Source organism: Sarcophilus harrisii, chromosome 1 (genome assembly GCF_902635505.1).
Source record: "Sarcophilus harrisii chromosome 1, mSarHar1.11, whole genome shotgun sequence".
NCBI lineage: Eukaryota > Metazoa > Chordata > Mammalia > Dasyuromorphia > Dasyuridae > Sarcophilus > Sarcophilus harrisii.
The window spans coordinates 713,258,531-713,285,811 of record NC_045426.1 but is presented as its reverse complement, the minus strand read 5'-3'; the positions used below and the strand labels follow the sequence as shown (position 1 = coordinate 713,285,811).

General features: G+C 46.7%; 2 gene segments (V, D, J or C); both read left to right on the top strand.

Annotated features, from left to right (window-relative positions):
- Positions 1-14,322, top strand: LOC116419029. The segment is given in 3 exon segments: positions 1-58; positions 12,271-12,408; positions 13,903-14,322. Coding segments are annotated over 3 exon segments (516 nt in total).
- A 2,782-nt stretch (positions 14,323-17,104) lies between these two features.
- Positions 17,105-24,159, top strand: LOC116420888. The segment is given in 2 exon segments: positions 17,105-17,247; positions 23,741-24,159. Coding segments are annotated over 2 exon segments (441 nt in total).
- The last annotated feature ends 3,122 nt before the right edge of the window (positions 24,160-27,281 follow it).

The following is a 27,281-nucleotide window of genomic DNA, read 5'->3' as shown; positions in this document are numbered from 1 at the left end:
ATGGGGACACCTGAAAATCTTCATGGGAAAAAGCCAACACAGGCCAAACCCTGGCTTGGTGGAAGATGAAAGGTCCCTTCCAGCCAATGTGCTGACTTCCTCCCAAAGCTCTTCTTTCCATTCTGAGCCCTGACCTGAATCTGAAACTGTTTTTGTTCAAAGGGGAGACTCTCTAGAATGGAATGAGATGAGGAGTATGAGGGAAATGTAGGTCCAGTGCATGAATCTCACGGCCTGAAGTCAGGAAAACCTGAATTCAAATCCAGCTGTAGAGCCTTCCTAATTATGCCCCCTGATCTTCCTTTACTTCCTGTGTCCTTATCTATAAAATGTGAGAATGACAACATCCACCCACCTGCACTGTGGGGAGTAGACAAGTAGGTCGCACCTGTAAGGCTCTTTGCCAAACTTAAAATGTTATAGAAAAATTAGCTTTTATTATTATCATTATTATTAGTTTTGCTGCTATTAATACTCCCTTTCACCCAGGGTGTTGTGAGGATCTAATCAAATAGCTTAGTGAGCATGCTTTGCACATCTTAATGGCCTGAAAAAATTCTTGCTGAGTGATTAGATTGAACCAAATGCAGCCAGGAGCCAGGCCCAGGGTGGTGAGGGAGTGATCTTGGGAGCACAAGAATGAGAGGAAAACCAGGCCTTTGTAATGGGGGATGTGAAGGCAGGCAGAACAAAATTGGAAGGGGGCTGAATAGACGGGGAGAGTGACAGACAGTGAGGAGTTGGGAAAGAGGGGATCTATGCTATGGACCTGGTTAATGGGAAGTTTGGCCACTCACTTGGAAATGGACAGGACATCATCATGACAACCTCCCTTCTGCTTTTTCTCCCTTGACAATCATCCGAATACTCGCCTATATGTTTCCCCCTCACCTTCTGGCTTCTGAATTTCCTTACATGAGCAAATCCTAGTATGTAACACAAGCCCCCACACCCTCAAACTAACTAGATTTCTTTCATAAAAAATATCCTCCCCCCCCCCAAGCCAGGGTCTGGGCAAGGGCCTCCTCCCACCAGGACTCTAAGATCTTTAGGAAAATTTGGTCTCTTTGCATCAGGTCTTCTAGTGGCTCCATCCCTCCCAGGACACATGTAAGAGACCAGTGATTCTGCTATGTCCGTAACAGCTGGTCACAGAAGGCTGCCAGGCTAAAGTAACAAGGGCAGGGGTTCCATGGTGCCCCTGGCATCTCACCTTCCCTGGGAGGCTGCCAAGAACAGGCAGGGTTTAATGGCCATCAAAGAACACATCCCCATGACTAAATATAGATCCTGGCCACATCGCTTCCTTTTCTTGATGCTCTTTCATGCAGGTGCTCCCACTGCATACATTTACTCACTGGCTTCAATTCCACAGAAGAACCCAGGCCACACTTCTCTGAGCACATCCACTTCTGTTGTTGTATGTATTCTGCCATGTTCAGGAGCTAATCCATTAGCTGCTCCTTTTCCTTCTATTCCATTTCCCAGGTCATCCCCAGGCCTGCCCCCCTCACTCTCCTTGTTTGGAAGGAGTTCTCTCAGCTGGCTAATAAAGATTTTGATAAGGCCTCATGAGCCATGGAAGGATACAGAGACACAGAGTATCTTGAACCTGGTGTAGCCAGTAGCTGGGGAACTGCCCTGTGCCTTGGACTTGGGGACATGGTCCCAGGTGAAACACGTGAATTAATCACAGGAGGCTCCTTGAGAGAGAGCAATTGAGAGAACTCACACAAATAACCTCAGATTTTCCACCGCATAAAACAGTGGACCATGTTCTCACCAAAGATCATGAAGGAGAACATCCACTGCATTATCCATTGGAGAAAGGAGCCCCCATCAGTGGCAGGTTCTCCAGGGACTCTGATTACAGTTTACCATACATTGACTGTCTCAAAACCTTGATCCTTGTGCAGCCTTCCCTAACTCTCCATCTCTTTCCAGTCTCCTCCATCACTGCTCTCCAATTAAGTGAATAGAACAGCAGCCCTAGAGCCAGGAAATGTTCAAATATGGCCTCAGACACTTGCTCACTGTGTGGTCCTGGCCAAGTTACCACCTCTGTCTGTTTCCTTGTTTGCAAAACACAGATTTGAATAGCACCTAACCAGCGCAGACTCGTTATGGATAGCACTTTGTCAAGTCCTTAGCCCAGTGTCCACCACATAGTGGGCACTTAATCAAATCTTTCTTCCAGTCATCCTATCCTTCTCCCCCCACTCTGTGAATCCGACATCCTGGGCTACTCATTGTTCCCTCCCCTATCACCAAGTCTCCCATGTCTGCATTTTTGTATGACCTTCTCCATCCCCCAGGTACCCCTCCTTCCTCACTGTCAAGTGGATCTTTGGCCTTGCTCAGACAGAGCCAAGAGATCACTTTTTCAGAAAGTCTTTCCTGGTCCTAGAAGCATCTAGAACCTTCTTTTCATGGATATTCTCTGTCTCCTTTGTAGGAATACTGGAAGTCCTGGAGGTCCTTAACTACATACATAGAACAGAAGAGAGGAGAGAAAACTGGATGAGACCAGATGAGATGGGACGACAGGAGATGACAGGAGACGAGAAGAGAGAAAGACTAAGGAGAGGAGAGACTGAAGATAGATTCTTTTTGTACAGCAAAATAACTGTTATGACATGTATACTTATATTGTATTTAATTTATACTTTAATATATTTAACATGTACTGGTCAACCTGCCATCTTGAGGAGGGAGTGGGGGGAAGGAGGGGAAAAGTTGTACCAAAAGGTTTTGCATTTGTCAATGCTGTAAAATTACTCACGCATATAACTTGTAAATTAAAAGTTATAATTAAAAAAATAATAATAATAATAGATGGCTTACATATTAACTTATGGGATAGGGATATATTACATCAATTAGGGATGAAAAAGACCACAGATTTTTAGGAGAGCTCATTGCTGCTGTGGCTTCCACAGCTCCAAAAATAACTTGGACTACCAACACACCCATATGGGTGGAGCAATGGCCTCTGACCAAAGGGGAAAAAAATTAAAAATAGTCACTTTACATCAATTAGTACAAGAACAATTAGAATTAGAACATACTGAGGAAATTAATAGCCCGTGGAACTCCCCTGTATGGATATTTCCCATAAAAACAAAAATACATCCACTTAAAGGCCCTAATGTGTTCACTGATACCACCAAGCAAAATAAAGCGGCCATCTATTCCCCACAATTGGGCATCTCTAATATATTTACTACACCTTACACCTCAACACAGCAAAATGAATTATAAGCCATTACACAAGCATTGAAAAGATGTGTAGCTTGGGAACCATATTCTCAGAGACCTGTAGGGCTATAGACTAATCCAAGAGGTAACATTGATATTGTCATGATAATTTATATCAATGACAATAATATATTAATCAAATGGATATTACACATATGGGAAAAACATGCATTCATGTTATAGTTGACACGTATTGAGGTTTTGTATCTGCATCTTCTCAACAAGGGGAAGGTGCTTCACATGTAATAAATCACTTATTTCACTGTTTTGCCTCTATGGGTATCCCACACACCATGAAGACTGATAATGGACCCTCATATACCTCAAAAATATTAAAACAGGTTCTTACATGAGTTCTCCATACATAGAACAGTAAGAGGATTCCTTACAACCCTACAGGACAGGCCATTGTAGAAAGGATTAATCAGACCCTCAAGAGATTTATCAAAAAAACAAAAAGAGTGAGGTGGAGATAGGGCCACTCAGCAAGATATAGATAAAGCAGTGTACATAATAAATTACCTAAAATTTGATTAAAATGATTTAAATCTAGCTATGAAATACTCTCTGGTGAAATAGACAGAGAGAATCACTCAAAGATAACAGCCCATCTTCATTAAGAAGGCCCCCAAAGAAGGAGCCATGGTAATGAAAAAGGTCTGAAGGATGGGAGGGACCTTATAGGGTTCTAATGAGGGGGCCAGGATATACTTGTATCTCCACAGGAGAAAATCTTCAGCAGTGGATTCCCATCAGACATCTCAAGGAAAAGAAGGAAGAAGAGGCAACCATCCAAAAGGAGGAGAAGACATGCCCCCAAGGCCACTAGCAAGATGGTTTCCCTATATGTGGGTTTGTGTTACACGCACTCAAGTCTAGCAACAGACGCCAAACGATGGGCTGGAGCCGCCACAGATTAGGATTGTTTCATGGGAGGTGGGGTATCATGTGACATGTGACATGCTGGGTATGCAGAGGACGCCCTGTCATAGCGACACCCTCATCCTCGCGGGAGGGTTGCAGCGGTGTCTACATAAGGGATCATCAGGTTGGCCCCTTAGAAAGCACAAACCTCCATTGGACACATTCTGGTCACTCAAGAACTGGGCCGGCAGTTTGGCACATGAAAAATCACCTTGGGCCCAGGTTCTTGGACAAGTGACACGAGAATTAGATACCAGTTCTCTACTAAGGCCTGTCTGGGAGGAAAATATGCATTTATGGGAGACTGTAACTATTACCAAAGAAACATTAGATTTTTACAATGTTACTTGTTGGAATTGTACAGTTAATGACTGCTTGGATACTGAAATTGAAATCCGACTGTATTTGTGATCATCAGAGCTCATGTACCAATGCTTCCTGTCAAAAGGGAGAAATTGTATCATACTAAGACTGATCATATATACAATATCACAGTAGAAAAGAAGGAAACAGACCTTAATCCCATTAGAAAAAAGAGAGAAGTATCATTGGAAATAGGAGCAGAAATAGAGTTATTGAAACTCCAGGCTCAAGTACAATGTGATTACAGATATACCCCTTTGTATATGTGTAACCCCTTTGCTGTATAATCATAGAGGTGAAGATTATGATTGGGAAAGTATCAAGAGTAAGTTGAATGGTTTATTTCTCAATAACACAATTGAAGGGGACATAGAAAGTTTATATAAATTAGCATCTGACATAGAGAACAGAGCTTCTCATGAAGATTTGAATCCAGATAAAACTGGTGAAAAAATCAAACATTGGTTTAATAATACTTTTTCACGTTGGTTAAAATTGGAACCATGTATTCCCCTGTGTGTTGTTATGTTGTTACTGCTTTATTGTTGCCCTGTAATATTAGGATGCTTTTATAGATCTTTCTCCACCATCCTTGCAGCTCAAGAAAGGACTTTTTATCTAAAAGACAAAAAGGAGGAATTGCTGAGATATGGGACCCTGCTGAGAGGGACTACAGAGGCCACTTCGACCTTTGGTGCACAATAAGTTTTCTGCCATGTTACAGAAACGCCCTTGTTGAGCAAGGAGCAATGATTTGTGATCATGGGAACCAGTAAACCAAGGGTCACAGTCAATGGCTACATAAGCAAGGATACCTGAACGTAGGACCTCTCTCCTGAGTGAGTTGCGGAATTGCTGGATTGGCTCTCCTCCATTTGGCAGATGCCATGCATATGCAAAGCCAATGAGCTGCTTCTCTGAATGGTGATTGGGGATTGTTTACTGTTTACATGCTGATCAGGCTTGCAAAAATGTAGATCAACAAGGCTGTATGTATGGCATAATAAACTGGAGCTCTTTTCACATTCTATGAGTCTCCCGTCTCATTCATCTCACCTCTGAGATCAAAGGGCTCACAAGTTTTGAGCTCTTAAAAGATTGCTGCAAAAATCCAAGATAAGGTCAAAATGGGTTCATGACCTAGGCATAAAGAATGAAATCATTAATAAATTAGAGGAACATAGGATAGTTTACCTCTCAGACCTGTAGGGAAGTCTTATGCCAAAGCAGAACTAGAGATCATTACCGATCACAAAATGAAAATTTTGATTATACCAACTGAAAAGTTTTGTACAAACAAAACTAATGCAGACAAGATTAGAGGGAAGCAATAACTGGGAAAATATTTTTACAGTCAAAAGGTTCTGATAAAGGCCTCATTTCCAAAATATATAGAAATTAACTCTAATTTATAAAAAATCAAGCATTCTCCAATTGAAAAATGGTCAAGGATATGAACAGACAATTCTCAGATGAAGAAATTGAAACTATTTCTAGTCATATGAAAAGATGCCCAAGCATTATTAAATCAGAGAAATGCAAATTAAGACAACCTAAGATACCCTACACACCGTCAGACTCTAAAGATGACAGGAAAAAATAATTGATTGTTGGAGGGATGGGAAAACTGGGACATTGATTCATTGTTGGTGGAGTGTGAATGAATCCAACCATTTTGAGAGTAGTTTGGAACTATGCTCAAAAAGTTATCAAACTGTGCATACCCTTTGATCCAGCAGTGTTACTACTGGGATTATATCCCAAAGAGATTATAAAGAAGGAAGGACCGATGTGCACGAATGTTTGTGCGCCTTTTTGTAAGTGGCTAGAAACTGAAACTGAATGGATGTCCATCAGTTGGAGAATGGCTGAATAAATTGTGGTATATGAAAATTTGGAATATTACTGTTCTGTAAGAAATTACCAACAGGATGATTTCAGAAAGGCCTGAGAGACTTACGAACTGATGCTGAGTGAAATGAGCGGACCAGGAGATATTATATCTTCAACAATACTAGATGATGACCAGTTCTGATGGATCAGGCCATCCTCAGCAACGAGATCAACCAAATCATTTCTAATGGAGCAGTAATGAACTGAACTAGCTATACCCAGAAAGAACTCTGGGAGATGACTAAAACCATTACATTGAATTCCAATCCATATTTATGCACACCTGCATTTTTATTTCCTTCCAAGCTAATTGTCAATAATTCAGAGTCTGATTCTTTTGACAGCAAAATAATGTTTTAGTCATGTATACTTATTGTGTATCTAAGTATATTTTAATATATTTAACATCTACTACGGTCATCCTGCCATTTTAGGGAGGTTAAGAGGTGAAAAATTGGAACAAGAGGTTTGGCAATTGTTAATGCTGTAAAGTTACCCATGTATATATATATCCTGTAAATAAAAGGCTATTAAATAAAAATAAATAAATAAATAAATAAAAGTCAAAAGAGAGATCAAAAAAAAAAAAAAAATCCATGATGGTAAGGTCATCCAAGATGAGCTATCTCATTACTCAGACACTTACAACTGTGTCCCCAGACACATGACTACTGGCCCCCTCCATCTTTCCCCACACATGGGCTTCCCCAGTCCATCCTCTCTTCTTCCTTCCCTTCAATAAAGACCTTGTCCTTTCTCATTCAATTTCTCTCATGTCTTCTGGGTCTGATCTCCCCTCCCCTTGATGGCAATTACAACATGGGAGGCCCCATATCAAAGCCAAACCCCTGGACAGATAGAAGATGAAACCCTCTGATCCTACAATCCAAGGCCTGCAGTGGGTCCCCTAATCCCAGTCACACAAGATAGGGATGAAAAAGAAATGACAGAAAAGATCCAGGAAGTAGCCCAACATGCAGAAAACATGACAGAGGGTTCAGAGCAGAGCCCAGGACCACTCCAGATCGGCTTCAGCCACTGGAATGGAAAAAGATCCTGCCATCCATCCTCCAAAGCCCAGAGCTCAGGACTAGACCAGACAAACCCTCTTCCTGAAAGTCCTGCCACAAAGGAGGGTACATACTGAGGGATGGGGGCTCACACTGAGTATATGTCTCTACCCTGGAAACCCCGGTCACAGCCTCCCAGGACTCAGTTGCCTCTGAAAGGTCAGCTTAGATAAGGTAGTGCTCAGTTCTATTCAGTTCATCTGACCTGGAAGACGAAATTCAAACCAGTCGGGAGGGGCGTGATACCTCCCTTTGGTGTTCTACCTCCCTTCCTGAGAAAATCAGGAGGCTAGACCACCTGTGTTCTAGAACAAAAGAAAGGGAATATAAAGGGTGAACTTGGAAAAGTATCCTTAACAAGGATACTTACAAAAGGGTGTTTACTGTGTGATTATAAGATAATGAAGGTTCTCTAGTTACATTCTTAATGATGGTATTTCTCAATTGGCATATGCTCAGGTTTAAATTTCAAGAATTTAAGGGCTGAAGAACAGAGAGAGAGAGAGAGAGAGAGAAGGAGAAGGGAGAGAGAAGGGAGAGAAGGGAGAGAGAGAGGAGAGAGAGAGAGAGAGAAGAGGAGAAGAAGAAGAAGAAGAAGAAGAAAAGAGGAGGGGAGGAGGAGGAGGGGAGGAGGAGGAGGAGGGGAGGAGGAGGGGGGTGTATGTCTGACCTCGTCTCAATTCCAAGATTCAGACTCAGATTTCAAACTCCATCCTTGACCATCCTCTTTGGCTCTTCTGCCTTTCACTTCACCTAAGATCAAAGGAATCCAATCCTCCAGAAAACAGTCCAGACAACACTTTAATATGACATAGCTAGTGACTCTGGAAAAAGGATTTGACTTCTTTGGCCTCGTTTTTTGAACTATCAAACAGGTATAAGAAGAGCATCTTGTTGGGAGGATTTATGAGAACTTTAAAGTGTTAGACAGAATTTGGCACATAGAAGCATTCTAAAATATTAGCTGCTGTCGTTACCATCATCATCACACCTCACCACCATCATACTTGCTGAAGAAAGCAGACTGGATTCCTGGACTTTAAAAGGTTGAGTTCAAATATTACTTTGAACATTTAATTAGCCACATTACCTTTGGAATAAGATTCCTCCCTGGGACCAGCTTCCTCCACTGTAAAATGACAGGAGGACCAGAAAAAAAGGACCTTTCTAGGTTTCTATCCTCGGCCATAATAATGAGGATTGTGTTGTTCCAGATCTTTCGTTTGCTCAAGGGAAGGAATTGCCAGGTGGAATGACCATCTCTGCCAGATGAACACTTCTCTCAAACATAGTCCGTTGAGGACACTGAAAGGCTCCTGATGGCCGGTCACAACATGTTGTGGTCCAAGATAGAGTTGAAACTCAGGTTTTCTGATTCCAAGAGGACCTCAGCTAAGTACAAGAACAGATGATGATGAGAGGACCCAGGACAGCTGGACTGGAATAGAAGATCTTTAGGACTGAAGGAGGCAGGACCAAGAATGAGCCTTTAAAAGCCAGAAAGACCCTAGGTAAAGCAATGGAAAATGGACTGCTTGGGACCCACCCAGTATGAGATTCAATTCCAGCACTGCCAGTCCTAACTGGGTGACCAGGACAAGGAATTGTGTTTCCTGGGGCTCAGATTCTTCATCCCATCATTCATGAAAAGATACTTGGACTATCTGGTCCCTGAGTCCCTTCTGATTATCACAGACGCTTTCATCCTTTGATATGAGTTTGTGGTCACTAATCCAAGGATAGAGAACAATATCCACTGTTCAATTGCAAGGAGCAAGTTCAGGGTGAAAGACTCTAGGATGGACTTTGTGAAGAATCTGCATTCTTAAGGATTGCTCATGAGATGAAGAAACAGGGAGCCAACCAGGAAAAAGTTCTCTAGGGTCACAGATTTGTGAATCAAAGGGGACTACCTAGAAGAGCATCTAGTTTAATCCCTTCCTGAATGACGCATCTCTATCTTTGTCTCTGATTATCTCTATCCCTGTGTTTCTCATTCTCTCTGTCTCTCTCTTTCTTTGTCCAATTTCTGTCTTTCTCTCTGTCTCTGTCATTGTTTCTCTCTCTGTCTCTGTATGTCTCTCTGTCTCTGAATCTCCATCTCTATATCTCTGTCTCTCTGTCTCTGTCTCTCTCTGTCTCTGTCTGCCTCTCTCTCTCTTTTTCCTCCCCATCACTTTCTTAGGCTGAGATCTTCTTTTATAACATAAGTATGTGGATTGGGATCCTTTGTCCTTCCTGGACCTGCTAAAAGAGGAGGGACTATGGGTTTAATCTGGTTACTGTCCTCAGAAGACACCTGTCTATATTATCAGATGAAAGAAATAGACTATCAGGGTGAGGATGAGGCAGGGGCCAGACTGCCCTCAGACCATGATGCCCAGGGCAAGAAAGCTGTCCCCTGTTCTGCTCAGACACCATATCAAAAAGCAGTTCTACTTCTGCACTCCATAACTGAGAAAGATAGTTACAAAATAGATGATAATTTTTAAAGAGGAAAGGACCCACCTAGGGAAGGAATGAGAAAGTAAGGACCATATAGAAACACTTTTTTATTATTATTATAGCTTTTTATTGACAGAACATATGCATGGGTAATTTTTCAACAGTGACCCTTTCAAATACTTTTGTTCCAACATTTCTCTTCCTTCCCTCCACCCCCTCCCCTAGATGGCAGGCAGTCTCATACATGTTAAATTTGTTAAAAATAGATATTAAATACAATATATGTGTACATATTTGTACAGTTCTCTTGTTGTACAAGAAACATCAGCTTTAGAAAGGTAAAAATAACCTGGGAAGAAAAACATAAATGCAAGCAGTCCACATTCATTTCCCAGTGTTCTTACTGGACTTGCAGAAACACTTCACGAAACTGGGGGTCTTCTGTGTGAAAAAGATAAAATTGGGATCAGGGAAAGAGCCAAAATTCATACATCTAAATGGTTAGCTCAGGATGGATGAATGAGACTCATCCCAGAGCCCAGAATGAGAAGCAACTGACAAAGAAAACTGATTGCATTGCCGCTCATTGTAAGGGAAAGTAGCTAACATTTGGAGCTGTCCATGGTGGAACGATCTTCCTGGGACATCAGTAAGTGGAACTAAATGCACCTTGGATCAGATGGGAATGCAGTGATGGGAATTGTGAATACAGAATCCTTTGGAAAAGAAATCTTTGAGGGCTCGTAAGAACTGAGACACTGGGAGCCTAGAAGCTGGCTTCCCAGCTTCCCAGAAGAAGGAATTAGAGCCAGAGATCTGAGAGCCTTCTCTGAAGCTCACTTTCATTTTCTTGGGTGTTATTCAATTATGTTCAAACCCTCAAGATCCTGTGCACCATAACAAGCTAGAGCCTTCAGTATTCACCATGTCCCCAAGACTGTCCAAGCGCATACACATTGCTTCCATATCACTTCCTCCATCGCGTTTTAGGCAGCTCCATTCTCATTTTATCTTTAAGCTTTCCCAACATCTGGTCCTTTTCCAATAGGTGCTCTCTTCTTGTTCTCTGGCCAAAGAAGCTTTGGCTTCAATAACTCATCTTCTAAAGAATACACTGAATTTATTCTTGATGTGTTGACTGCTTGCTCTCCTTCTTATCCCAGAAGCTCTCCAAAGGCCTCTTCAACTTGACATTTCAAGATTGCAATTCGGCAGCATCCAGCTTGGCTTAGACTCCAACTCTCCTGCGTATTCCTGTCAGCTCTTCTTAATGCTTCTGGTTCTGGAAATCCTGCCATTTGGGGCATTTCTCATGTCCCTTCTCTTCTGCGTTAATATCCTCAGGTCTGTTCCAGGTCTCCTCTGTGGGAAGAGCTTTCTTTGCTACAATTGAGACATGCTCCACACTGCCAAGTATTTGGGAAATGCTTAGCAGCACGGCAGGCACTTAATGACCTGTCACTGAGGGGCTTCCAGCTTGCTTGAGAAGGGCTGATTCTGAGAGTGTGTTACTGGCCGTGGCTCACACACAGGAGGGGAATGGGGGGCTAAAATCTCTAAATAATTCTTTATTCCCACATGGGGTGACCATCCTTGAGTCAAAAAGCCCTAGTTTTAGAAACAAGAAAAAAACAGACTCAGCCTTCAAAAGATAACTAACTTAAGCAGTCCGGATCCCTCACCTGTCTTCCCCGCACTAATGACCACAAGAATAATGGAGGAAATACTGGAGCCAGTCCTCTAGCTCAGGATGAGGGGTAAAAGGGAACTGAATGCAGGGGGGAAATGAGGGCAAAGGTCTTTGTCAAATCCCATTTCACTTTAAAACCTTCAAAAAGTCAGCACCTGCATCAAGAAATCAATCCCACCAGCCCCTGCAGCCCAGACAACATGGCTTCACACTGTGACAGGGGAAGGGAATGTAGGGAAAAGGAGAGCATTCCAGAACCCTGGACATTATTCTCCTCAGCCCGGGATCATCCACCCCATGTCTGTCACCTCCCTGGAAACATGATTCCCAGAAGTTTGCACCAAGAATTAGGTGATTTATGTTAAGTGCTTTGAGATCCTAAGGTGACAATTTCTGGGGACAATATTGGAAAAGACCCTAAAAATCCCAACCTGACGTGTCCCCAACAGTTCACTAATGAAATTCCTGAATAAGGCCCTGGAATGGCAACTCCTGTCCACTCAGGAAATGGATTTTCTTCTCAAGTCTTGACTGTGGGGGCAAGTGTTGACTGACTGGGGAATTGGGGGACACCTGGCCCAGCTCTGTGATAAGGGGGAGAGGGGCCTCTGGGCCCTGATGATGCAGGTGGAGGGGCCAGTGTTCCTGTTGCACAGCTGCGCAGAGGGGAAGGGGAGGGGGTGAGACAAATCACTGGGAGGTTTTTGTTCAGAGCTGTATCATGGTGTTATGTGTTCGGAGAAGGGACCCGGCTGACCGTCACTGGTGAGTCACACTTTTGCTCTCTCCCTTTCTGGGATACTGGGGGCTCTGGGAAAATTTCCCCTGCTTTGCTCTGCTCAGCAGTGGGTTCTATCTAGGGTCCCATTTGCCAGCTCCTCCTAAAGATCCTCAGTCTGCTGTGGCCCCTGACCTCTGCCTTGTTGCCCCCTCTTCTCAAAGGCTCCCTTCCTCTCTGGGGTTTATCTCAGAGACTTGGATGATCTATGGAAATAGCCTTGACTCTTTCCCAGCCTAGCTCTGTCTCCCTCCACCCTTTGGGCTCAATGAGAAACCTTTAGAAATTCAGACACCTAAGATCTGAGCACTGGGCTGAACTCAAGGGACACTTGGGGACGGGCACAGCGAAGTCTGGGGGAGAATGGTCAAACCTGGGCTCCTTTAGGGTTAGTGTTCCAAAAGAGAATTTGGAGGGACCAGGGAGCTGTACTTCTCAGAAGGACCCCCTCATCCTGGGGGGGCCCATGGCCCTCAGGGGACAAATAAAGGGGGCATCCCTGAGACACAGGGGAGGAGCACACAAGAGATCTGCTCCCACAAGACAGCAGGGAGGGAGAACATGGACTGGGACGGGGGGGGGGGCGGGCATCTGGCCAAAGACAGACTCCCGGGAAGACCTGGGCTTCATGAAGACTGAGCACCTCTGGAATAGAGTCTGCCCAAGGCCCAAGGCCTCCCCATACCAGACCCCCTGCCCAGCAGAGACGGCTCAGCACAGACTTCCTCAGAGCAGGCAGGCTGACCCCAGGGGCCCGCTCCACAAAGAGGAAGCCCCAAAGACACACTGACTCCCAGCACTCAGGGCCGGATTGTTCAAGGCAAAGGGATGGCTCTGGGCAGACAAGTAGAGCCCCCCAGGACAGGCAAGAGAGCAGCACGGGGGAAGTGGGGGCAGGGCAGAGAGGACAGCCGTGGCCATGCACTGGACTTCCCAGCAGCATTGGCTAGGCTCTGCCTGAAGGGTTTAAGAGGAGCCTGAGCAGAACCAGACCTCTGACAGAACAGCAGGTCTGGCCTGGAAGGTGAGGGCAGAGATCAGCAACCCTGACTGACCAACGGGTGAAGAGTTTACAGGCCAGACAGGAGAAAGACTGAGTTCCTGGTGCCCAGAAATTCAGGCCAGAGTCCACTCTACAAAACCCAGAGAACACTGGAGCACTACTGGGGGTCAGAGGACATGGCTCCAAATCTGAGCCCTACTTCTTCCTATTCAGGGACTTTTGTGGGACTTTCCATCGTTGGGGACTCAGTTTTTCCATCTGTATGAGGGTGGACTATAGCAGAATGGAGCCTTCTAACCCAAAACCTCTGACAAACTGAGCCAGGCCTTGCCTTACTCCTTCCCACCAAGCACTTTCCAGTCTTAAGGCTCTGGTGGGATCTGGACTAGACATTCAGGGCTGGGGACCAGGGGGTCTCTCTGGCCCTGACCTTTTACTCTTCTCTACCTAACTTTCCCTCTTTTTCCACACCTCCCAGGTCTTCCCAAGGCATCCCCCATGGTCACTGCCTTTGCTCCATCCAAACCTGAGCTAGAAACAAAAAAGGCCACCCTCGTGTGCGTGATAAATGGCTTCTACCCAAGCACTATGGACGTGGCTTGGACCAAGAATGGCTCCCCCGTGACCCAGGGGGTGATGACCAGCCCCCCAGTCCGCCAAAGTGACAACAAGTATACAGCCAGCAGTTACCTCTCACTCTCTGCTGATCAGTGGCTTTCTGACAGCCTCTACAGCTGCAAGGTCACCCATGAAGGCCAGGTCTTCCAGAAAGAGCTGTCCTCAACCCAGTGCATTTAAATGCCCACATGCTTCCTCCCTCATGTCCCACAATGGACTTCCCCACCTCTTCCCCCCTCCTCCCCTACTTTCAATAAAGATCTTCTTCTTTCTCATTCAATTGTCTCTCATGTTTTCTGAGTGTGATCTCCCCTCCCCTTGATGGTGGCTCGCAACATGGGGACCCCTGACAATCCTCATGGGAAAACCCAAGCCCCCCGCTGAGTGGACGATAAAAGGTCCCTTCCCGTCAATGTGTTACCTTCTTCCCAAAGTCCTTCTCTCCATTCTGAGCCCTGACCTGAATCTGAAACTGTTTTTGTTCAAAGGGGAGACTCTCTAGAATGGAATGAGATGAGGAGTATGAGGGAAATGTAGGTCCAGTGCATGAATCTCATGGCCTGAAGTCAGGAAAACCTGAATTCAAATCCAGCTGTAGAGCCTTCCTAATTATGCCCCCTGATCTTCCTTTACTTCCTGTGTCCTTATCTGTAAAATGTGAGAATGACAACATCCACCCACCTGCACTGTGGGGAGTAGACAAGTAGGTCGCACCTGTAAGGCTCTTTGCCAAACTTAAAATGTTATAGAAAGACTAGCTTTTATTATTATCATTATTATTAGTTTTGCTGCTATTAATACTCCCTTTCACCCAGGGTGCTGTGAGGATCTAATCAAATATCTTAGTGAGCATGCTTTGCACATCTTAATGGCCTGAAAAAATTCTTGCTGAGTGATTAGATTGAACCAAATGCAGCCAGGAGCCAGGCCCAGGGTGGTGAGGGAGTGATCCTGGGAGCACAAGAATGAGAGGCAGGACAAAATTGGGAGGGGGCTGAATAGACAGGGAGAGTGACAGACAGTGAGGAGTTGGGAAAGAGGGGATCTATGCTGTGGACCTGGTTAATGGGAAGTTTGGCCACTCACTTGGCAATGGACAGGACATCACCATGACAACCTCCCTTCTGCTTTTTCTCCCTTGACAATCATCCAAATACTCACCTACATGTTTCCCCCTCACCTTCTGGCTTCTGGATTTCCTTACATGAGCACATCTTAGTATGTAGCACAAGCCCCCACACCCTCAAACTGATTAGATTTCTTTCACAAAAATTATCCCCCCCCAAGCCAGGTTCTGGGCAAGGACCTCCTCCCACCAGGACTCTGAGATCGTTAGGAAAATTTGGTCTCCTTGCATCAGGCCTTCTGGTGGCTCCATCACTCCCAAGACACATGTAAGAGACCAGTGATTCCGTTCTGTCCCCGACAGCTGGTCACAGAAGGCTGCCAGGCCAGAGTAACAAGGGCAGGGGTTCCATGGTGCCCCTGACATCTCACCTTCCCTGGAAGGCTGCCAAGAACAGGCAGGGTTTAATGGCCATCAAAGAACACATCCCCATGACTAAATATAGATCCTGGCCACATGGCTTCCTTTTCTTGATGCTCTTTCATGCAGGTGGTCCCACTGCATACATTTATTCACTGGTTTCCCCTCCACAGAAGAACCCAGGCCACACTTCTCTGAGCACATCCACTTCTGTTGTTGTATGTATTCTGCCATGTTCAGGAGCTAATCCATTAGCTGCTCCTCTTCCTTCTATTCCATTTCCCAGGTCATCCCCAGGCCTCCCCCCCTCACTCTCCTTGTTTGGAAGGAGTTCTCTCAGCTGGCTAATAAAGATTTTGATAAGGCCTCATGAGCCATGGAAGGATACAGAGACACAGAGTATCTTGAACCTGGTGTAGCCAGTAGCTGGGGAACTGCCCTGTGCCTTGGACTTGGGGATATGGCCCCAAGTGAAACATGTGAATCATGTGAATTTACAGGAGGCTCCTTGAGAAAGAGAGCAATTGAGAGAACTTGAACAAGAAACCTCAGATTTTCTACTCCATAAAACAATGGACCGCGTCCTCACCAGAGATCATAGAGGAGAACATCCACTGCATAATCCATGGGAGAAAGAAGCCCCCATCAGTGGGAGTTTCTTCAGGGACTCTGCTTACAAGTTACCATACAGTGACTGTATCAAAACCTTGATCCTTGTGCAGCCTTCCCTAACTCTCCATCTCTTTCCAGTCTCCTCCATCACTGCTCTCCAGTTAAGTGGATAGAACAGCAGCCCTAGAGCCAGGAAATGTTTAAATATGGCCTCAGACACTTGCTCACTGTGGGGACCTGGCCAAGTCACAATCTCTGTCTGTTTCTTTGTTTGGGATTTTAATAGTATCTAATCAGCGCAGACTCGTTATGGATATCATTTTGTCAAGCCCATAACCCAGTGTTTGCCACTCAATGGGCACTTAATTAAATCTTATTTCTAGGCATTCTTTCCTTCTCCCCCCAGGTAGGGATAAGGGAGCCACTCTGCCACTTGCTGCTGGAGGTCTAACTCAGACCTGTAGAATGGATCTCTTCCTGTGAGAGGATGGTAATGATACAAAGAGACTGAGAGCCGGTTGCTTTCTCTGACCTCTCTCCTCTTCCCTCTGCTTCCAATTGATTTCATTCCCAATCCACAAGGAACATCTGTGAAGGCTGCTTTGTAACCCCTTCTAGTGTTACGATTCACAGTGGTGGAGACTCTTGGAGAGTTGACTTGCCCTTTCACTTAGGCATGGTCCTTAACACCCCATTCTGTGAATCAGTCATCCTGGGCTGTTCCCTCCCCCATGACCACGGCTCCCATCTCTGCACCTGTGTATGACCTCTCCACCCCCCAGGGACCTCTCCTTCCTCACTGAGGATCTTCAAGAAGTCTTTGCTGGTCCTAGAAGCACCTAATACCTTCTTTTCGTGACTACTCTCTGTCTCCTTTGGAGAAAGCCCAGAGGTCCTTAACTACATACACAGCGTAGAGGAAAGGAGAGAAGACTAGAAAAGACCAGATGACATGAGAGAAAGATTAAGGAGAGGAGAGACTGAAGATGGGGAAAGAAAGGCAGACAGAGGGAGCAAGAGAAAGACAAGAATGGAGTCTGCAGGCCATAGAGGAGCACACTGTTCCACAATCCTGTGAAAATGCCATAAGCTATTGGGAAGAGAATGGTTAGTGAGGATCCAGAAGAGGAAGCCGAGAGTCCCAGAGTCAGTGGGGCAGACCATGGCAGACACACCCACTGCCTTTAAGGGACCCAAGCACTAACTAGGCAGTGGGGGGAGGGGACATGGGGCCTCTGAGCCTGCCTTCTCAGGATCCTCCAGCAGAGGTAGGAGGGTCTCTTTCCTCAGCCACTGACTCTGAGCCCCCATTTTAGGGGCCTAGGGATTCACACCCCACTTCCATTGAGCATCAATTTGGTTCTACAAAGAGATATTGGCTTTGAAGCTATATAACAAACAAGCACACGGATAATTCCCTCAGCCCTGGTGCAGAGTGAGGGGTGACAGCAGATGGGTTCAGCTCCTATGTACTTTTAATCCCAATAAGGTAAAGTACAAAACCAGCCTGGTCAAAAATTGCATCTGGTTAGCTTCTCTGCACCAGAACTCTAAAGTCATTTATACTGAGGTGGCAACATCCCAGCCAGATACCTGGACTCCGGATCCTGTCAGCTTGGCTGCTGACTCAAACCAGAATCCACTCCCTTGCTCAAATGGAGTTTCTTTTTTATATATATGCTTTTTATTTACAAAACACATGCATGGGTAATTTTTCAACATTGACTCTTGCAAATCCTATTGTTCCAAATTTTCACCTCCTTTCCCTCACCCCCTTCCCTGAATGTAGTCCAATACATGCTAAATATGTCAAAATAAATGTTAAATACAATATATGTACACATATGTATACAGTTTTCTTGCTACACAAGAAAAATCAGATTAAGAAGGAAAAAACTAGGAAACAAAACAAAAGGCAAGCGATCGACAACAGAAAGCACGAAAATGCTATGTTGTGGTCCACACTTAGATCTTACAGTCCTCTCTCTGGATGTAGATGGCTCTCCTTATGACTGAACAAGTGGAACTGGTTTGAGTCATCTCATCGTTGAAAAGAGCCACATCCATCAGAACTGATTGTCGTATACTTCTGTTGTTGCTGTGTACAATGATCTCCTGGTTCTGCTCATTTCACTCAGCATTAGTTCATGTAAGTCTCTCCAGGCCTTTCTGAAATCATCCTGCTGGTCATTTCTTACAGAACAATAATATTCCATAACATTCATATACCACAATTTATTCAGCCATTCTCCAATTGATGGGCATCCACTCAGTTTCCAGTTTCTTGCCACTACGAAAAAGGCTGCCACAAACATTTTTGCACATGTGGATCCCTTTCCCTCCTTTAAGATCTCTTGGGATTAGGCCAAGTAGAAACACTGCTGAGTCAAAGAGTATGAGCTTTTATCATTATCATCATACTCATCACCATTACCATCGTCTGCGTCATTGCTATACCAAGAAATGAGACTTAGAAAAGAAAGATTGTTGAACTTGGTGACCAAAGGCTTGAGTTCAAATACTATCTTGAGCATTTAATTAGCCACATTACCTTGGAATAAGCACTTCCTCTTCCTGGGACTCAGCTTTCTCCAATGTAAAAATGACAGGTTGGACCAGAAGACACACAAAGACCTTTCTAGGTCTCTATCCTCTGGCCATAATAATGAGGATTGTGCTGTTCCAGATCTTTCACTTGGTCAGGGGAAGACAATTGCCAAATAGACATGACCATCTCTCCTGCCTATGGGCACTTCTCTCAAACACAGTCTTGTTGGGGACACTGAAAGGTTCCTGACTGGCCCAAGGTCACAACTACGCTGTGTCTGAGATAGAGTTGAAACTGAGGTTTTCTGGATTCCAAGAGTGACCCTCAGTCATAAGAACAAGAAGAAATGATGATGGAGAATGACTTCAGGATAGCTGGAGAGGAATGGGACCAGAGAGATCTTAGGATTGGAGGAGTGTAAAGGACCAGAATTTTAGAGAAGTATACTTGAAACAAGGATACTTACAACAAGGTGTTAATTCAGAGAAATTGATGAGAGGATGGTTCTTTAGTATACATATAGTTAGTACTTAGCATGATCATGTAATGGTTCTCTAGTTCTCATATATACTTAGTACTTAGCATGGTGATGTCATGGTTCCCTAGTTCCCATAGATACTTAGTGCTCACCATGGTGATGTCATGGTTCTCTAGTTCCCATACACTTAGTGCTCAGCATGGTGATGTCATGGTTCCCTAGTTCCCACATATATTCAGTACTTAGCATGGTGATGTCATGGTTCTCTAGTTCACACATGCTCAGTATGCTGTAATGATGTAATCATACTGAGGTATTTAAGGGCTGAGAGGACTGGAAATGATTCCATCTTTGACAAGCCTCATGGTGGCTCTCCTGCCTCCTTTACTCCTCCACTAAGAACAAGGACTCTGGCTGCTCCCGAGGTCCTCCAGAGCACTAGTCCAGACATTATAAAGGAGGTGGGATCAAGAATGAGCCTTTAAAATCCAGGAAAACCCTGAGTGAAGCAATGGAAAATGGGCTGCTTGGGACTCACCCAATAGGAGATTCAATTCCAGCATTGCCAGTCCTAACTGCCAGGAGAAGGAATTGTGTTTCCTGGGGCTCAGATTCTTCATCCCTAAGGCTAAAAAAAATACTTGGACTATCTGGTCTCTAAATCCCTTCTGATCATCACAGCTGCTTTCATCCTTTGATATGAGTTTGTGGTCACTAATCCAAGGATAGAGATCAATGCCCACTGTTCAGGTGCAAGAAGCAAGTTCAGGGTGGACTTAGGTAAGGATGATTTTTGTGAAGATCTGCACTCTTAAGGATTGTTAGGGAGACGGGGAGATAGTTCCAGGGAGCTAACCAGGAAGTTCTTTGGATCATAGATTTGTGGATAGAAGGAATTACCTAAAAGAATATCTAGGGCATTCCCTTCCTATATGAGGCAGCTCTTTCTATCTCTATCTCTGTATCTAGGCATCTCTGATTCTAATGTGTCTCAGTCCATCTCTTTTTATCTCTCTCCCATCTCTGTCTAACTCTCTCTGTCTCTGTCTCTCTCTCTCTCTCTCTCTCTCTCTCTCTCTCTCTCTCTCTGTCTGTGTGTGTGTGTATGTTTCTATCTATCTCTACATCTCTCTGTCTCTCTTCTCTATCTCTCTTTCTCCTTCTCTTTCTTTCCTCCCCATCATTTTTTAGCCTGAGGCACCCATTTGTAACATAAGAATGTCTATTGGGTTCTTTGTCCTTTCTGGCCCTGCTGAAACAGGACAGACTGGGTATAACCCGGCTACTGTCCACAGAAGAGATCTGTCTCCAGTATCAGATGGAGGCAATAGACAAACAGGTGAGGATGAGACAGGGCCCGGGCTGCATTCAGGCTGTGTGGTGTCCAGGCCAAGAGGAAGCTGCCTCCTGTTCTGCTCAGACCCATCTCAAGAACCAGATCTGCTTCTGGACACCATAAGGGAAGAAGAACGTTGACAAAGAGAAGGTAATTTTTAGGAGGAAGCAGGACTCAGCTGGGGGAGAAATGGGAGAATCATTTAAAGGAGGTGAAGGAATTGGAGAATCATTTAAAAGAAACTTGGGGTCTGCTGTGTGAAGAAGCTAACATTGGGATCAAGGAAAGGGCCAAGAGAGCGGTCTTCGGGTACCTAAAGTTCTGGCTCAGCATGGAAGAATAAGACTCATCCTGCCAGGCTCCAGAACCCAGAATCAGAAGCAGCAGGAAAGGAAATACACAGCAGTGGGAACAAGGGCGCACATTCGGAGCTGTCCATGGTGAAGGACCTTGTTGGGACATCAGCAAGCAGAGCTGAGCACCCCCTTGCTCAGGCAGGAAGGCAATTCTGAACCCAAACGCCTTTGGAGGACGAGCCTCTGAGGGCTTAAAAATGGGATGGAGTTTAAAAGCCTAGAGAAGGGATAAATGCCGAGATCTGGGAGCCTTCTCTGAGCTTCACTTTCACCTTCTAGGCCGTTGTTCAGTTATGACCAACTTTTGATGGTCCCCTGGACCATAACAAGCCAGACCTTCAGTCTCCACCATCTCCTCAAGGCAGTCCAAGGGAAGAGCTTTCTTGGCTAACAATTGGGTCATGCTCCACACTGCCAAGTATTAGGGAAATGCTTAGCAGCACGGCGGGCACTTAATGACCTGTCACTGAGGGGCTTCCAGCTTGCTTGAAAAGGGCTGATTCTGAGAGTGTGTTACTGGCCGTGGCTCACACACAGGAGGGGAATGGGGGCTGAAATCTCTAGACGATTCTTTATTCCCACATGGGGTGACCATCCCTGAGTCAAAAAGCCCTGGCTTCAAAAGATAACTTAAGCAGCCCTGATCCCTCACCTGTCTTCCCTACACTAATGACCAGAGTCTCTAACGTGGGGTGTGGGTGAAAGGGAACTGAATGGAGGTGGGAAATGAAGAGAAAGGCCCCTTTCAAGTCCCATTTCCCCCTAAAACCCTCAAAAAGCCAGGACCTGAATCAAGGAATCAATCCCACCAGCCCCTGCAGCCCAGACAACATGGCCCCACACTGTGATAGGGGAAGGGAATGTAGGGGAAAGGAGAGCATTCCAGAACCCTGGACATTATTCTCCTCAGCCCGGGATCATCCACCCCATGTCTGTCACCTCCCTGGAAACATGATTCCCAGAAGTTTATACCAAGAATTAGGTGATTTATATTAAGTGCTATGAGATCCTAAGGTGACAATCTGTGGGGACTATATTGGAAAAGACCCTAAAAATCCCAACCTGACACGTGTTCCCTACAGGTTACTTGTGGAATTCCTGAATAAGGCCCTGTCATGGCAACTCATGTCCACTCAGGAAATAGGTTTTCTCTCAAGTCTAGAGTGTGGAGGCAAGTGTTGACTGACTGGGGAATTGGGGGACACCTGGCCCAGCTCTGTGATGAGGGGGAGAGGGGCCTCTGGGCCCTGATGACCCAGGTGGAGGGGCCAGTGTTCCTGTCTCACAGCTGCACAGAGGGGAAGGGGAGGGGGTGAGACAAATCACTGGGAGGTTTTTGTTCAGGGCTGTGTCACTGTGTTGGGTGTTCGGCAGAGGGACCCACCTGACCGTCACTGGTGAGTCGCTCTTTTTCTCTCTCCCTTTCTGGGATACTGGGGGCTGTGGGAAAGTTTCCCCTTGTTTGCTCTGGTCAGCAATTGTCCTATCTAGGGTCCCATTTGCAAGCTCTTCCTAAAGATCCTCAGTCTGCTGTGGCCCCTGACCTCTGCTTTTTTGCCCCCTCTTCTCTGAGCTCCCTTCCTCTCTGGGGGTTGTCTCAGGGACTTGGATGATCTATGGAAATAGCCTTGACTCTCCCAGCCTAGCTCTGTCTCCCTCCATCCTTTGGGCTCAATGAGAAACCTTTAGAAATTCAGACACCTAAGATCTGAGCACTGGGCTGCACTCAAGGGACACTTGGAGCCGGGCACAGGGAAGTCTGGGGGAGGATGGTCAGACCTGGGCTCCCTCAGGGAACTGTTAGTTCTCCAAGAGAGGGTTTGGAGGGACCGGGGAGCTGTACTTCTCAGAAGGACCCCCTCATCCTGGGGGGCCCAGTGTCCTGGGAGGACAAATAGAGGAGGCATCCCTGAGACTCAGGAGAGGAGCACACAAGAGATCTGCTCCCACAAGACAGCAGGGAGGGAGACCATGGACTGGGACAGAGGGGGGCATCTGGCCAAAGACAGACTCCCAGGAAGACCTGGGCTTCATGAAGACTGAGCACCTCTGGAACAGAGTCTGCCCAGGGCCCAGGGACTCCCCACACCGGACCTCCTGCCCAGCAGAGACGGCTCAGCGCAGACTTCCTCAGAGCAGGCAGGCTGACCCCAGGGGCCCGCTCCACAACAGAGAAAGCCCCAAAGACACACTGGGCCGGATTGTTCAAGGCAAAGGGATGGCTCCGGACAGACAGGCAGAGCCCCCCAGGACAGGCAGGAGAGCGGCTCGGGGGAAGTGGGGACAGGGCAGGAAGGACAGCCCTGGCCATGCACTGGACTTCCCAGCAGCACTGGCTAGGTTCTGCCTGGAGGGTTTAAGAGGAGCCCGAGCAGAACCAGATCTGACAGAACAGAAGGTCTGGCCTGGAATGTGAGGGCAGAGATCAGTGACCCTGACTGACCAGCGGGTGAAGAGTTTACAGGCCAGACAGGAGAAAGACTGATCTCCTGGTGCCCAGAAATTCAGGCCAGAGTCCACTTTACAAAACCCAGAGAACACGGGAGCACTACTGGGGGTCAGAGGACATGGCTCCAAATCTGAGCCCTACTTCTTCCTATTCGGGGACTTTTGTGGGACTTCCCATGGCTGGAGACTCAGTTTGTTCATCTATATGACTATATAGATTATATATAGTTTTTCTCTAGTCTATAGGAGAAAAGAGGCTTCTAACCCAAGACTTCTGACACACTGAGCCAGGCCTTGCTCCTTCCCACCAAGCACTTTCCAGCCCTAAGGCTCTGGTGGGATCTGGACTGGACATTCAGGGCTGGGGACCAGGGGGTCTCTCTGGCCCTTTTCTCTTCTCTACCTAACTCTCCCTCTTTTTCCACATCTCCCAGGTCAGCCCAAGGCATCCCCCATCATCAGTGCCTTTGCTCCATCCAAACCTGAGCTAGACACAAAAAAGGTCACCCTCGTGTGCCTGGTAAATGGCTTCTACCCAAGGAATTTGGACATGGCTTGGACCAAGAATGGCTCCCCCGTGACCGACGGGGTGATGACCAGCCCCCCAGTCCGCCAGAGTGACAACAAGTATACAGCCAGCAGTTACCTCTCACTCTCTGCTGACCAATGGCTTTCTGACAGCACTTACAGCTGCAAGGTCACCCATGAAGGCCAGGTCTTCCAGAAGCAGCTGTCCTCAACCCAGTGTACTTAGAAGCCCACATGCTTCCTCCCTCACGTCCCACAATGGACTTCCCCACCTCTTCCCCCTCCTCCCCTACTTTCAATAAAGATCTTCTCCTTTCTCATTCAATTGTCTCTCATGTTTTCTGGGTCTGATCTCCCCTCCCCTTGATGGTGGCTCGCAACATGGGGTCCCCTGACATGTCTGTCCAAGGCTCTCTAGGCAAAGAATGGACAGCCTCTCCTCCCCGTGCATGCTGGCTCACCCTGGGACATCCGACACCCCCTCTCCCTGGGATCTCCCAGCAGCCAGAACCAGGCATCCAAGGACAGCCCCCAGATTCCATAGTAGGACAGTCAGATCTGTCATTACAATCACCCAAAGGAGGCCTCCGGGAATGATGGAAGCTGCCCAGGGAACAGCACTGAGGAAAGGGCCCACTAGGGAAGGGCAAAGAAAGCCCCAGTAGGACCCGAATGGTCACCCAAAGGTGGGAGACCAGCCGGAACCAAGTCTCTGGAATCACTACAATGCAAAAATCATTGGTAGTGAGCCATCCACACAGGACTCGGCCCTGATCCCCAGGCATCCTTGGGACACGTGGCTGAGGAGTCTTCCCCCTGCCCAGGAGCCCTGGCCCAAATACTGGGCGCTCACCCTCCTCAGCCCTTCCCAAGAGACAGAAGAAGGATGGATGGTGTGGGAAGCAGAGGCCAGGAGAGGGAAGCGGGCCCCCCCAAAGCAGGAAAAGGTGCTGAGGGTGCGACCACCAGCAGCGTTACTGAGCCCAGGAGGTCCCTGGGCTCAATCTCACCCCAGCCCGCTCATTGCCCCCTCTCCTACTTCATGGAAGAGCCGGGTCTTCCTGAGCAGCTCCTCCAAGCCCAGTTCTGGTCTCTGCTCTTTGGCAGGCACATAACATACAGGAGACTCAGCCCCTTCCTTCAGAGAGTTGGCTGTCTTCTTGGGACCACCGGCCTCACACACAGAGTGCCCAGGGCACAGGCATCCATCTGGCCAGTCCCCTGGCCCTGAAGTCTTGGGGAAAGAGAGGAGAAGACCCCATTTCTGTGCACAACAGGGAGGACAGTGGGTTTCAGAGCACGCAGGTCACACTCATTACCTGCCACAGTCACAAGCACAAAAACCTGAGTTCCCTTCAGCGTTGAAGCTTGACGGTCACTTGGACAATTGGTTCCCAAAGACATCCCAAAACCCCCGCGGGCTCCCATCCTTCTGGTCGATCTTGACTTTCATCTCTCCCTGGGCAGGACTGTCTCTAGCCCCTGCTCCCACATCCCCTCCCTGCACATCTCCCAGAGAGTGCTCTGCCCACAACAACCCCAAAAGATCTCAAAGAGGATAAACCCCATTTCAAATTAGAAGATAAGCATTCAGAATGGACTGCATGCCAGTTTGGGGGACTCGTGCTAGGGCATGGGGTTGGGATGGAACATGGCAGGGTTTCAGGCTCAAACCTTCTGCCCACTCTGCCCATCCTTTACTCAACAACACTCCATGATTTCCCATAGCCTCCAGGACAAGGAGGGCAAACTTGGTCTTCCCAGCCCCACACAAACTTGCATCTCCTCCACTCCTCTCACTCTTCAACTCTTTCCTGTCCCTCCTCCCACCTTGACCGTGGTTTGCTCCCCTCTTCCCTTTCCTGCATCGATCCTACTTCTTCCAAGAAGCCTTCCATGACTACCATAGCCCCTGGATCATCCAGAGGTCACTCAGTTCTTCTCTGCCTTCCTCTTGGGATCTGCTTCTTGAATCCCATACACTCACAATGTCTCCTGAGCCATCTCCTCCCAGAGGGCATGAGGAGCTGGCCTACTATGTAGGTTTTATCTCCTCTTGGCTAAACAGACCGTGAGCCCCTCTAAGAACCAGGATGCTGTTTTCTCCTTTCTCTCCCTCCCTTCTCCAGCCCAACTCAGATCCCACCTCTCATTGAAACTAGTTGGACAATCTTGCACTAGTTGGAGTTTCGTGAGCCCCCGAGGACCAGGATGCTGTTTTCTCCTTCTTCTCCCTCCCTTCTCCAACCTAACTCAGAGACCACCTCTCATAGTAACTAGTTGGAGGATCTTAGACCACTCCTTTCCCTTCTCTCAGGCTTCAGCACTTCCTTTGTAAAAAAGCTTTTCATACCAATGGTCCCCTGGTGTTGTGAGGATCAAATGAGGTCATGAAAGGGAAAGGCCATGGGAAAATACTGAGAAGCATCAGCCCTGACTGTGGTCCTGAGCTCCCAGCATCAGACCCCAGGTGCCTCCATGATTATTCCCACCCTGCCCAAAGGAGGGAACAGCCTTTCAGGAAGAGCCAGTCTCCTGGATGATGACTTTCTCACAATTCACACCTTTGCCCTCTTTCGTGGCCGAGGTTTTGGGGAGCGTAGTGGGGGGCATGGAGGGGCACCTACCCCTGCTTTCTAAAAGGAGGGCAGTAAAGCCTGCCCCTGAGGAGAGCTCCTTGATCACAGTGTCTGGATTCCCCGTTGCAGATGGGGGTCCACAGTGTCTGGGCCAAGTCACACAGTGGGACTTATGAATGGGTGGGCTGTGTCCGGTGGAGGCACCCAGCTGATTGTTCTTGGTGAGTTACTCTCTTTCTCATCTCCCCTTTGGGGGGGTTCCAAGGGCTCTGGGAAATCTGCTATAGATTTTTTGTCCTTTATTCTGGACACTAACTGGGGTCAAACATCCCAGCTCCAACCAGAGATTCCCATTCCCATGAGGAAAAAGTTGCCATCCCAACTTGAGCTAGACACCCAAAAGGCCACCCTCGTGGGTAGTGTTCTGGTTGGTTTTCTGGAGATCTTTGGACCAGCCTTCCTTTCAGCAGATTAATCACCAGAGAATAGGCAGGTGTTAAGTCCAAATCCTTTATTATCTCCTTCAAAGTCTAGTTTCCTTGCCTGAGGCCAGGGCCAGCTTTCTTGGAGGTCTTCCAGAGTCTTGGTTTCAGTGGAGAAGTGAAGGAGGAGAGTCCTGCCACCATGGTGGTATGAGATGGAATGAATCTGTCTGGCTGAGTTTGTCCCGGCTTATACATAATTACATAATCTTAGGTGTGAATCTTGTAGAATAGGTGTCAATCTTGTAGAACTATATTAAGTACTAAGTACAAGTACTGAACTAGAGAACTTATTAAGCACCATGCTAAACAACCATTGTCTTATTAATTCCACTTAGCACCTTGTAAGAATCCTTGTTTCAAGTACAGAGTTCTGGCCCATAACA